General features: G+C 31.6%; 2 protein-coding genes across 17 annotated transcripts in view; one reads left to right on the forward strand and one right to left on the reverse strand.

Annotated features, from left to right (window-relative positions):
* Positions 1–8,308, forward strand: part of Drep2 (DNA fragmentation factor-related protein 2) — a 31,623-nt gene extending 23,315 nt beyond the window's left edge. For 4 of the 7 annotated variants that reach the window (XM_076397417.1, XM_076397413.1, XM_076397414.1 and 1 more), the window contains exon 8: positions 2,820–5,075. Coding sequence is in view for 3 of the 7 variants with exons in the window: in XM_076397418.1 (XP_076253533.1) it covers positions 2,820–2,969 (150 nt within the window). In the remaining 4 variants the exon portion in view is untranslated. Of the gene's footprint in view, positions 1–2,819; positions 5,076–8,164 lie in introns of those variants that run through there. The other 3 variants (XM_076397418.1, XM_076397419.1, XM_076397415.1) reach the window with 3 other exon arrangements.
* Positions 8,309–9,744: 1,436 nt separating this feature from the next.
* LOC143191959 (uncharacterized) lies at positions 9,745–13,814 on the reverse strand. 10 transcript variants are annotated; one of them, XM_076397405.1, is made up of 16 exons: positions 13,586–13,814; positions 13,368–13,535; positions 13,109–13,310; positions 12,954–13,054; positions 12,841–12,858; positions 12,547–12,653; positions 12,351–12,494; positions 12,146–12,279; positions 11,819–12,054; positions 11,598–11,766; positions 11,360–11,543; positions 11,088–11,304; positions 10,793–10,952; positions 10,627–10,740; positions 10,235–10,573; positions 9,745–10,122 (listed from the first exon to the last, which is right to left on the reverse strand). In XM_076397405.1, exons 1-16 carry the CDS (start codon positions 13,699–13,701, stop codon positions 10,036–10,038), a joined length of 2,496 nt encoding a protein of 831 aa, XP_076253520.1. In that variant the 5' UTR covers positions 13,702–13,814; the 3' UTR covers positions 9,745–10,035. The 10 variants fall into 10 exon arrangements, with proteins under 10 accessions (XP_076253520.1, XP_076253517.1, XP_076253521.1 ...); XM_076397402.1 differs by having other exon boundaries at positions 12,146–12,294; XM_076397406.1 differs by having other exon boundaries at positions 12,146–12,294; positions 13,109–13,307; positions 13,598–13,791.
* Between the last annotated feature and the right edge of the window lie 70 nt (positions 13,815–13,884).

Raw genomic sequence — 13,884 nt, forward strand, 5'->3', positions numbered from 1 at the left:
TAAGCACCTTCAATCTACCTTTTGTAACCTTATAGCTTCAGCTGCGATACTTTTGCACAAACTCCACTTAACTACACCAAGAAACTCTTCGAGTAACTGCAGAATGATTGCCAATTCAACGTCACCTTGTCTGCGTTTCTTGATAATTAATTTGGTTCCGGTTAATTGAATTAATTCAAAAGAGATCAGCCTTATGATCTCCTAGTTACACCTACACTAGTTATATTTTATGACAGGATTTGAAACAAAAAAAAGAATTTACTCAAAAATTGATTTATTGAAGAAACAAGGTAACGGGTTCAGCGGCGACACAAAGCGACTCTGATGGTAAAAGAGATCAACCCGTTTCACATGTTCACCAGTCAGTTAGTTAGAACAACAATTCGACAAGACGAGATATTTTGGGTCAAATTATATAATAAATACATTTTAACAATTATAAATATTATTTTTAACGAGTAAATAATAATTGAGAAAAGATTAAAATAATAAAACATATTGTCTTATAATTCAAATTCCGCCAATACGACGGTTATTGTCTTTACGTGGACAATCCTACCAAATGTAATTCCAATTAAATCAGTGATTCTAATTCTTTCGTTCTTTTTTACTCGTACGTTAACGTATTAAAAATGAAAGTTTGTTTTCATCTTACCAACATAAAATACGTGCAAACTTAAATGAAATGTAAGCATAAAAGCAAATTTCATTTGTGTAGACAACCCCACTGCTCCTTATGACCTCTGGCCAAAGGCGTAATGGGAAAAACCTCGAACGCAATCCCTCCTCTAAAAACCGATTCCTTCACGGATATCGCCCTAACAAATCCCGAAAAAGCCAAGCTCCTCGTTGAAACGTTCGAAAATCAAATGAAATGCAACCCTTCATTATTGACACCCCTTTGAAGAGAAAAAAATTACCGTCAAATCAACTGCTAAAGAGCATAGTCTCTACTAGAAATATCCAGCTCTCAATAAAACGTCCATCCTCAAAAATACTCAAGGTGGTGCAAGCAACTTTCAGAACTTGCCGATATCACTAACTCCGTATCCTGAGGTTAAAGCATTTCCCAAAATATTGGAAACATGCGCTTGTCGCTGTTATTCCCAAGAAAAGAAGCCAAGCCAAATACTTCCTACAGGCCCATCAGTCTGATTAATTCAATCTCTAAACTTGCCGAAGGAGCGATATTACAAGTTCTAAACGGTTTTACTGACACGTGACCACATAATTGACAAACAATTCGGTTTCCGTACCAAACACTCAAGCCTCCATCAAGCTGCGCACGGCGCAGCAACCATCCATCAGACACTTATAAAAGGTCACAAAGCTAGAACGATCTTTCTAGATGTATCCAAAGCTTTCGATCAAGTATCTCACAACAGTTTAATCTTTTAAGTAAAACAACTGGGTCTACCGGACCACCTAATTTCCCTGATCCACTCACACTTAAAAGATAGTTATTGTCAAGTTTTCAAGATCGGCGGTGCGGTCTCCTCTCGGAAAGAAATCTCTACAGGAGTCCCGCAAGGTACTCCACTAGCCCCAGTCCTGTTCAACCTGTACATGACTAATTTACTATTTCCCAAGTAATCACACACATCATTTTATGCAGACAAAACAGCTTTCTCCACCGCCGGTTACAGTCCCGACACCATCCGCGACAGACTCTAGGTTCAACTCAACCAGGTGATTGCGTAATATAAATTCTGGCGACTGCAGATTAATCCGAACAAAACTGAGGCTATTCTATTCCACCGCAAGAAGGACATTCCGCACATACCGCCTCCAAATTGACAAAGTCCATATTCCTATCCAATTCGATCGCAGGTTCCAATGGTCTGCCTAAATTCAGCATACTATTTGCAAAGGCAATAGCGTATCCAGCCTACTATTTCCACTCTTTTGCGGAAAAAGCACACTCCCAATCCCCCAGAAAGCGACTCTGACAAAATGCTGGTTCGTCCAATCTGCCTCTACGGAGTACAGATGTAGTACAAGTACGTCTCGGAGACATAACTTGCATTACTCCAAGTGTTCCAATCCAAAAACTCTGCGCGTGCCCCATGGTTCATGAGAAACGCGAATATCCACCTAAAATCAGGCATCCCGTTCGTGAAAACCTTGACGAACGTGCTCAGTGTGAGGTTCTCCCTAAGCGTACATTTTAGTACGGCGTACTGCAAATACATTTCAAATATCTAAATCAATTTTCTAAAAACCTTAAAAGAAATGTCTAAAAATTTGAAAATTAACATAAGTTGTAATTAAGTCAATCACTGTACTGAGGTATAAATAAATCACGTATTTCATTTAAGTACCAAATATGTAAAAGTTATATATTATGAAGGGGTTTGAACCAAGAAAAAACATTATTTTACTCAAAATTGATTTATTTAAGAAAAGAAGAGGCGACTGGTTGAACGGCGATATAAAACAATACTGATAGTAAAAACAGACCAACCTGTCTCACTTGTTCAACAGTTAGGTAATTAGGCGCCTTAGAGCATGATAACAATCTGATCAAATCCCTACCCTTCCATAAACCCCTGTAGTTAAACCAAATACGACAATCCCAATCGTAACCCAATCCCAGACGGGTCTCTCACGCCCGCAAAACCTTACTATCCTGAACCCGAACCGACATCAGCAAAAGACTATTTGGTTCTAGCTGGTCATCTTGGAAATAGCAAAAAAAATTAACATCCACTAATTAAAAAGCGCACTGACGCTCATCCAATATAACCTCGGCTAATTATACACCTATAGAAAAATTAATTAAATTTGCGAGAAAGATTTTTAATTTGTCTTTTTTCAAGGCCACCATACGCGGAGCCGACATGAGAGAGCTTGGCGTAATCTACAACGGTAATTATTACGCCATATCGGAGCATCCGGGCTATCGCGAAGAAAATGAAGGAGTGCTGGAGGAGGGTGAAGAAGAGGAGGAGGAGGAGGACCGACTGTGAATGCCACTGCCAAATTCTTCGCACAATCGAGCGCGCGGGGCACACATATCTTTTCGCGATCGTGGTGCGGATACGAAACAAAAGATCGTACGTTAGAGCGTCGTCATTTTAATCATCACCAGGCAAAACATTCGATTTAGTTATCTGAAAATCCCGACGAAATGTTATAACAGGCTTATAACACCTAAAATATCCTTTATACATTTTATTAGATATGTTTTCCTGGATGTTTACAGAATATACGAAATTAAAATGACTGCATTTTAGGAGGTGGGTCCATTATCGTTCTTATTACTCAGCTTTTAAAGGTAAAATTTAATGTTACTTTATTTTAATGACTTATCGATTGAAACAAACTTAGGTTCCGCCTCCTATATTAATTATTAATTGGAATGATAACGGTTTGTTGATCTCGCGACTATCTGTTAACTTTATACTTTAACAGATTATCAGGTGTTATGTACTGCGTTAACATTGTTATCGAAATTAGTTATTTAACAGAACGTACTAAAAGAAGTTTAAATAAATCTAGTTTTCGTTTTTACGGAATGTACAGTTGCATATATACAACTAAATTTAAGATTCCCGGGTTCTTTGATAAACAAAACACACAAACGAAGCAAACAATGTTGACAACTGAAGTGCGGCGAGATGATTAATCGATCCTTATTCTTCCCATTGTCGACAAACCGCTACCGTTCCATCGAAACACTTTTCCGAATCCGCTCCGCCACCTTGTGATGAAACGGACACTGCGTCGAGTGACGTTTTTTTTTCATCGTAGTCGCCGTGCACGGACTCAAGACCCAACAACAAAAAAATCGCTTTGTACTTTTTATAAGTGTTAAATACACGCGAATAGTCGACTAAGGTTAATATTTTAAGACATTACTAGGCAAAAAGGAAACAGGTTCATAGACACAAAATATTTATAAACAAAGTTGTTTAGATAACTAAAAATATTTATAATTGAGTTACGATTGTACATTGCTCAATTGACACTTTTGGTTCTGTTCATTAAATAAATCACACCGTATACTTGTCAACATTTCGAGTGTTCTCAACTCAGGAATATCGGACGGGAAGAATTGTGCCAAAATTAAATAGTGCTTAAGGGGTGCCAAAGTATAATCAGTATTTAATCACTTTGTGTAAATTTAGGGGTTTGACTTTGTATTATTATCTAATAAAAATAAAAAAAGAGGCACATAATTCTCGATATAGGGTTTTTCGAATAGAATGCTATATTTTACATACGTTTTTTAACCGAATTTAAGAACAGAAAATAATCAACGTTATTATCGGCAGACAGAATATCGACAGTTATCAACATAACGTAAAAATTGTGCCAATTACACATTCGAAAATTTGATTGGTATACGAATTTAATAGGCGATTTGTGCGAAACGACCTACTATATGTACATCGCATCAGAATCGTTCATGTTTTGAACAGCAGCGGAATTGCGTTTCCCCAACATCATTTTTGTAAGAGAAAAAAGACGGTGACGACTGTGACTGGTCGTAGCGGCATCTCTTTTATTAAACGGAACCCGCAATTCCGCACATTCTGACTTAATAATTAGTTAATTTTTCATGTGAATGAAAAAAGATCGTGTAGGTCTATATTAGATAATCTTACTAAATAGGGGGCAGTCAGTCCTGGTCCCCAGTTGGGCCTGATTTTTAAATATTGTAAGAGGCGTGGGGCTGTCTGACTACCCTCGGTCCCTCTTTTATAACACTGCCAAGAATAGGAAGCGGGCGTTGCGAGATGAAGTGGAGTTCTGTTTCGACCTTACATCACAGAACTTGTGCCGTTGTGTGGGGTGAGTAGTGCACTTAACGAAGACTTTTTAAGTAAATCGCCATCTGAATTAGAAAAGTTCACGCACAAACTGACTGACTTCATTACCCTCCGGCTACAACCAGCTAAAACACTTTTAAAAGCTAGCTTTTCGTTTCAAACATTTTATTATAAACTCCACAACTATACCGAGTGTATACCGGTAAGATGGTACGATTTTTCTAAATTAAAACAAGTTCCTAATAATTCTTTTTTATACAACCGAAAAGAGTAAGTGTATATATTTTCCATTTAAAAAAATAATATAAATAATAATTCACTTTGCCAAATCCACAAATATATGGCCTGTCCAATAAAACGCCTAATGAATATCATAAAAATTTATGATTAACGTCATACATATAGATGATTATAATATGATATATGATCATAATATGATATAAAGTCGGTCGCAATGTTGCCGCATCAAATTTGACTTTTGGCTTATGACCTCTATCTATCTAACGCTTTAAAGAATTTTGTAGACATCTGTTAATATAGCCCACCAGTCCCATCCCAAATCGAATTTTATAGATTGATTCAGTTACATGTTCCGACGCATCAGACAGAATTCTATCTCTTTTAATCTAGGCTAAGATGAGAATGAAAAATCTGCTCCGAATTTAATACGAATTTATATCATATATGCCGTGCATTAACAGTTTTATTGGACGGGTTATACTATTGAGACACCACATTTTAAAGGTGTTTTGTAAAAATAAGTTGACACTCAACAAAACTATTTATTAATAATACAGTCAGTACGCACGTCATTGCACGTGAACTTTTTATCATTAACATTTTGTATTAATATTAGTTTTAAATAAGTTTATATATTATTTGTATATTGTTTTATAAATATTGATTTTAAATTTTAAAATTTTTTGAAAATTTGAAATTTACTCCCCAATTTGCTAACAAACCATCAGAACACCATGGCGTCTTCATATTAACGTTGACTGTGGTTCATGGGCGAACATCGGTAAAAATCGCATAACGTAAGATCATTCACCCGCGCCAAATTACACACTGACCCAATTGTGTCACCGGCTGAAGGGTGGGCCGATGTACGTCGGACACATTCTACCATTTCTAATACCAAATTTTTGAATAATTACTCTGAACAGCTTCTAATTTAAAATAATTCCATGTCGATTAATTAATTCAACATATTTAAATAATCTGCGAAGTTGTCAAAATTATCATATAATATACCCAAATAAGCCTAAAAGGAGAAAGGTAATTAGCTGAAAAACTGTATAAGCCTTTTTTGGTTTTGCTATTCAAAATGATGTGTCAAAAATCTCATATGACCGCATCTGAGATATGAAAAGTCGAAGGTCACAAGAAGGATCTAAGAAGAACAAAAAATGGAGGGTATATATTTTAATTATATTTTTATTTAGTAGCCATTTATTATATATTTATTGCAGTTGAAATTAAACTAAATTATTAGCTTTATATGGATATCGAATGTCGTTTTCTTTTGAATTCATTATTATCATCCTCGTTATTAACGATATTGATCTCTATACATTCTAGAATTTTAGAATCATATACTCTTTCTTCATAGAAATCGTTTTGATACAATGATGCATTAAAGCAAGTCGTCCATCATACTGATCACAAGCTCAAGAAAAATAACGAAAAATGCACGATTTCTTACTATTGGCTTCAAAAATTCATTCTAAAGCATCCAACACCTCGGGTTTCTAAATCGTTTATTAAAAGTTTGTAATTAGTACAATTAATATGTTGAGCTACTGTATTATTAAGTGTAGACTTGGTAATCGTGCAGGTTTACTATATTGATTATATAGTACTATATTGATTATATAGTACTATATTGTTAATATAGTTGATTTTATGAAATCGAAAGTAATCGGTATTGTCTTCGAATTTTGGAGGCCAACAGTAAGATAAGTATTCAAGAGTTTCCACATTTAAAGGACGGACTTAATTTCTTTTAATATATTAATACGAGTGCATGACGATATATATTGGAATGTTGCACATTATTCAGAATACCTAATAGGAGGTTTTTACATTATTACCTTCTTCCCTCAGCGAATACCTAATTTGACTACAGTAATAAATCTACTGGCAACATTGGCCCGCCCCACTTTCCGCAATACCACTTCGTTTTCCTAGGTCTTTAGACGCTGAATTGAGACTGTAAGGGGATGCAAACATAATCTTCCAGTAATGTTTCCAGTTTCCGAACAAAACGTATGTGATAATATTAATTCAATGAGATACGATAATAATCAATCACGTAATAAATTATAATATTGGTTTTTATACAAACAATTTAAACATGTTATACACACATTTTTAATTATTTTTCATATTAAATTAATAACAATTAGATGATTGAGAAATAATATTTCGATATTTTGAGAAAACAGATCAGAACCCTTACAGTCGCAATAATTTAATATATATAAATAAATATGCATTCCATTAAAAACGAACTATTACATTTTCGAATGGTTACTATCTATATCAATTTTATTTCCTCGGAAAAAAAATTGTTTTCCTTTTGTGCATGTAATATGAATCATGATGCAAGATATTATTACAAATAGAGAAACTGCAATGGATATAGATAGTTTACATTACCTAAATTAGTCTAACCAGTTTTTAATTTATTATTTAACTAGTGAAAAATTAATGTTATGTATTTATATCTAAATTGTTTTAAAATAAATCATTATATTTAGGAGCAACTATTGTAATAAAACCGCATTTTATAACATTATTAATTTCAATTTGATATAAAACGAAGTGTAATTTATACAAACATTATGAATTCAAGTTAATATATGTAAATGAGTACAAAACTTCAGTTAGAATGTTGATGAGGTTGCACTAATCAATTTACTAGTTCTCTTTGGGTTTGCCAAAAATTGTTTTCACCTATTAATTAAATATTATTGGTTAAGGTTTGTTTGCTAGGTTTTAAACATGAAAATTAAAAATTGTGTACATTTAAATAAATGTGTACTGAATAGTAAATAATTAACTTAAAAAACAGTGGGTTACCATTATGTATATTACTTCAATTATTATAGCTTGTTTGTAAAAATATTATAGTATTTTCTGGAGACAGTTTTTGGTTCACACTATTGTTATGATTAGTGCTCTAAACATATAAGTCAATCACAGTTATGGCAGAAATAGAAAACGAATATCTTCCTTAGAATTGTGAACGAATGTGGTTTTTAAATTTTTCATCTTTTTAAACATCTAAGTGTACACATGTATTCATTTTATCATTCAGTCTTCTTTATACCAGCAACAAAATCTTATTATCATATCACTAATCATATTGTTTTTCTTTGTTGCAGGTTTTTTAATTATACACATGTGTGGATTTATAACAAAATACTTGTATCTGATTGTTTATAAGAGAGATTAAGATTTTTCTGCTAACAAAAGAAGACTTATTGATGATAAATATACACGGGACTATAATACATTTTCGTTATTATACCCCAGCCGAACTTAAGACGTGTATATGTAAAAATAACAAGTTGTGTATATGGACTGCAATATTACGATGCCTCAGCGGTTTCGATAAAATTAAATCCAAAATTGTCGATTTTGGTTTTTATAATGGAAATTTAGTAGTATGCAGTTAAGTATCTCGAATAAATTGTATTCGTTTTCGTTTTGATAAGTTTTGTTAATTGTTAAGATAAAATAAATAAAGATTATTTATTACTATTCTAGTTTAATTTATAAACAACTTTAAATTATTTCTAATGTTTCTGTCATTTTTATTACTAAATTTTTCAGAAATTTTATTTTACATGAAAAACAGACAAGGAACATCTTTTTGGAAATATTATTCGTTGCTTTCTTATGTGTGTATGTAAAAGATATTTCTGAACGTTATTAACTGTATACTCTAGTGGTCTTCAATTTAATAGGTTATCTATTATAAATATTTTAAAACTCACAGGAAAAAGGAAACTACATGGCATTGTTATCGATAAATCGAGTGTACGTAGAGGCAAAACTTAAACACGTAAATTTAATAGAAACACTTATTCAAGAAATAAATGGATTTGTTGATGTAGCAAAAAATAGCATTATAATCTTTAATGGCTATAAAGCTTGAATGAAAATATCGTGTATATGAGCAAAGAATAAATGTATGTTTTATCAAAAGATATAAATTACTTTTCTGTAGCCTTGGAAATGGCTATTCGAGGGCACGATGACAACATTTTCGAGAATATTTCGTGAATTTGCAATTTTTTTCATTTGAACTAGGTGCGCTTAAAATCTTTTTTAATCAATATTTAGGGGTATCTCTAAAGAAATACAGATCCATATGTTAAAATGAATTAAGATTGACACGAACAAATAATTGAGGAAATGAATAATTTAAATATATAAACCTATGCTACTGGAAAATCTCAACTTATAATTAATAATAAATCTTAAGTTATAATTGGTAATTGAAGGTTTTTAAAACTGTATAGCTCCACTAAGACATTATGCAGAAATATTTAGTAAAACAATTTTAGGTCTTAAGCAACAAAACATACTTGATAATGAACATAATTATCCGTTATTTATACAAAAAATGATTATAGGACATTAATTGGCTCACTTTTTTAACATTTTTAACATAACAGCAAACAATCTAGGAGATATGTTGAAGGAGACTAGAAATTGTTGTAACAACTTCTATTCTCACATAGTATATGTATTTATATCACTTCCTACTTTTGTTTATTCCACAAAATCCAAAGACATTACCTCGATCAAATAGTCCATTTAGATTAAAAGCAGATCGATATATAATTTGTACACAAACAAGACTTTAAAAGCCATTCCAGAAATCAAAATCAAACAGCTTTCAAACTCGAACATATTTTGTATTCCATGAAGCCGAAATTAATTAAAAAACAACCCATTTACATTTCATTTTAAATATATTACTATTATTTGGATATATCAGTAATTCCTACATATAAGACGGTTGATATATGAAAATAAACTGTATAAAGTATTTGAGCTAGTCGCATTAAAAATAAATGTATTAGTGTCTAAATTTATGTGTTTTATATATGTTTTATTATAGTTTTATATCCTTACAAAATTGTAGTCAAAAATGGTCTATATCTATTTCAACAAATAGAAAGCAAGAATAATAAAATTATGTGTGCATACGTTAATAAAATTATAATGTATCATGTGGCATATGTCAGAATTTTAAACTGAAACCAGCTCCGCCCCTCCTTACATCAGCCCCCATGCCAATTCTAAATCCATAGGCATCATCATCTCCACCCTAAAAATATACATACAACAATATTTGAAATAAAAAAAAAATATATATATATATATATATATATATATATATATATATATATATATATATATATATATATATTTAAACTGACCAGTTTCTTATATTCTCGACCACCAGATGGAGCTTTAGGACTAGCAGCTAACGCTCGTTTATGTCCAAGTTCACTTTTAGCTGGCCAAGTAGGGAACATGGCAGGTTCAATTGGTAAAGGCGGTTCGGTGAAATATGCATGTTTTAACGCGTCCTCAGCTGTAATTCTTTGAACTGGATCATAAGTTAAAAATTTTATGAGTAAACCTAAACCTATTTCACTTAGGGTACTAAATTTAGCTCTTAGATTGGATACTGGATAATCATTAAACTTCATTTTCTTAACTGCTGGTAATTCATTAAAACCTGGCCAAATGCTTTCACTTGGTGTACCTAGATCCTAAAAAAGTTACCATAAACAAATACCATTGCCATAGTTACCATAGAACATACCTTAAATATTCTATTCAGCTGATCAACCTCCGATTTTCCTGTAAAAAGGGGATTCATTAACAACAATTCTGCAAATATACACCCCACTGACCACATATCTATTGGAGTAGAATACTAAAATAATTCAAAATTAAATAAAATATAATGATCAAATATAAATAATTACCTCCTTTGTGCATAACAATAGTTCAGGTGATCTGTACCAAAATGTTACAACAATAGAAGTATATGCTTTAAGAGGAGATCCATATTCTCTGGCTAAACCAAAATCGCCTACTTTAAGAATTCCTTTATGGGATAATAATAAATTTGATGTTTTCAAATCCCTAAAAAATTCAATAAGTAACAATATTTTATTTATTTGTATATTTTAAGAGTGACATATTATAATAAAATTGTATATTCTCATATTTTTTGGTCTTTAATTATTTTCTACTTAAAATAACTAATGAAAAAATTACCTGTGTAGAATCCAGTTGTCATGTAAATGTGCCACTGCTTGTAATAACTGCTTTAAAAGACATTTAATTTCTCCAGGCATAAAAGTTTGTTTTTTAAAACGCATTGTCTCAATTAAGGATTTTAAATCATGTTCAATATAATCCATTACAATAAAAATTTTATCCATGTTACTGCCAACCACTATTTCTCTAACAGTAACAATATTTACATGTTGTGCTAAAATATGTGTATATATAAACACAAATGATATTTATTTTATTGATTGTGGTACCTTTCAAAAGTGTATTTATTTCTCTGAGTGAGGTGATAGGAAATCCTTCCTTCTCATTCTCCATTTTTAATCTCTTTAATGCAACAATTTCATCACTGCGTTTGTCTTTTGCTCTATATACTACACCATATGTACCCTCATCAATTTTGTTAAGACATTTAAATTCTTCAACTGATCTGCAACCCTTTAAAATCAAAAAAAAAATAAAACAATGAAAAAAAAAACATATTTCTATTACTTGAACAGCAGGAAAATATGGAGGCAAATCTTCATCAATTTTATTAACATTTTCCTCCTTCTTTTCTTCCTTTTCTTCTTTATTTTCCAACATTTCGTCTTCTTCTTCTGGACCTTTAGAGGGGGATCTGGATTTTGATCTTTCAGAACTTTTACTTCTACTCTGACTTCTATGGTCTATTGATTAAACATTCATACTTAATGTTTTTCTATTTTTCTTACCTACTACGACTCCGACTTCTAGATTTAGTTCTAGACCTTCTCTCTGAGTAAGGGCTTTCTTCTTCACCAGAAGAACTTTTGCTGTTACTTCTACTTCTTGATTTACTATGACTACGACTGCGACTTGGGCTTTGACTTCTGCTTCTTTCACTAATTACTTCATCTTTATCAGAAAGACTCTTATCTGATATATCATTTTCCTGTTCTTGATCGGATGTGTCAGATACAGTTACAACCTGGAAAAAAGATATTTAAATATATAACAGAAAAAGTATTCTGAGATTGAAAATATGTTTGATATAAAACAATAATTTCATTAAAATTTACCTGAATAGAATCTTCAGGTTTTAACCTTTTGGAATAATTGTCATCTTCCTCCTGTTTACGTTTTGCTGCTCTCTCTAAATGTCTCCTTACACGTTCCACTTTTGATTGTTCTTTTAATCGAGCCATTTCTCTTTCTGAAACATTACACACTAATCATTCAGTACATATAGCTATAGCATATGCAACAAAAAATATGAATTCTTACCAGCTTCTAAAAGTTTTTCTTTCCTATGTTCTTGTTCTAATCTTTCCTCTTCTGTTAAAAGTTTTTCTGGTTCTCTATCTCTCCTATGTCTCCTCTCTTCAGTTGTTATATTTAGTATTTCCTTAACATAGTTACCAGCTTCACCTTCAATTTTAAAACATTAATATTTTATTGCATTAAATTTTAATAAAAACACCTTCTAATGGATCTTCATGATTCTCAATATGTTCTCTGTATTTTTTGTGTCTTCTACTTTCCTTTTCAGACTTATATAAATCATCGTTTCTTTTTTTTTCAATCAACCTACAAAAGAATGAAAATAATGTCTATAACATATTGTAACAACTTTTATTGTAGTACCGAAATATAACTATACATATTTATAATTTAAGATAATATAATTTAATATAATTAAACCTATTACAAAAAGTTACTACAATATGGGAAAACATGTATTTTCATCTTAACAATAAAATATACAAATACAAACCCTAGCTGTGATGTCAGTCTAAAACAAAAATCACACAAAGAGTTATTGAAATATATGAAATTTAACATATACTGTATAATACAAATATACATTAAAATTAAAAAAAAACATACCTTTCTCTTAAATCTGCTAAGGTCCTACTTGCTCTATCACGATTTTCTTCATCATATCTAGAATGTTTATCATGCATATCTCTACTATGACCACTTCTACCCTGCAAATAAAAAAACTAAATAAGCAATATCAATTTTATATCTAATAATTATACCTCTCTAGATTTTTTTTCTGAATGTTTTTTGTCATGCCTGGAACGTGCTCCATCTGACTTTCTATCTCGGAAAGTTCTTTCACTTATGTATTGTTGTTCTGTATAACTTATCTGTTCATATGTAGGTAATTTGTCCCTATAATATCGCTCTTTTTCTCTTTGATAGTTATCTCTATCTTTTTCTGTTTTTGACTTATCCCTACTACATATTGATTATAAAGTATATCTCAATAAATATTAATGTTCATAAATATTATACCTATGATGTTTTTCTCTATGACTATGCCTGTCCTCTCTGTGTTTCTCAACTTTCTCTGATTTCCTATGGTGTCTTTCATGTTCCCTTCTTTTAGATTTATGATCAGATATTCTAGCCTGTGGGGGCTTAATATCCAATGAATCCATATCGCCAATATCCTCTTCTTCACTAAAATATATTTTTGATGAATTTAAAGTTTCAAATTGCTTTATATATACCAAAAGATAAACCTTTCGTAGTCCATTCGTCTAATTTTTTGTTTAGACGTTTCTATCGGACTTTGGCGTAATTCCCCATCTTCACTTTGATCATCTCCTGATCCATTTCCCGACATAATCTATTGATTTTAAGTGAAATCTGAAAAATCAACAAGACTTATTGGCAAACCAGTTTTATAGGTTAGTTCGAAATTCGTCTATATCAATATCTCAATGATATATTATCTTGAATACATGTCATTTTGAGTTAAAAGTCCTTATCATGGAATAAAGAAACTTTTCTTTATTCTATGGCCCTT

The sequence above is a fragment of the Rhynchophorus ferrugineus genome, unplaced genomic scaffold (genome assembly GCF_030347505.1).
Source record: "Rhynchophorus ferrugineus isolate W39M unplaced genomic scaffold, kcgeb_rfMv2 rfM2, whole genome shotgun sequence".
Lineage (NCBI taxonomy): Eukaryota > Metazoa > Arthropoda > Insecta > Coleoptera > Curculionidae > Rhynchophorus > Rhynchophorus ferrugineus.

What these genes read in the sequence shown, in the direction of transcription:
- LOC143191959 (XM_076397402.1), bottom strand. Translation starts at nt 13,701, where the DNA reads ATGTCGGGAAATGGATCAGGAGATGATCAAAGTGAAGATGGGGAATTA. An exon ending in AGAAAAACTTTTAGAAGCTG is followed by an intron (nt 12,295 to 12,350) that starts GTAAGAATTCAT and finishes CTGAATGATTAG; the next exon opens with TGTGTAATGTTTCAGAAAGA. An exon ending in AATAAATACACTTTTGAAAG is followed by an intron (nt 11,305 to 11,359) that starts GTACCACAATCA and finishes CACATATTTTAG; the next exon opens with CACAACATGTAAATATTGTT.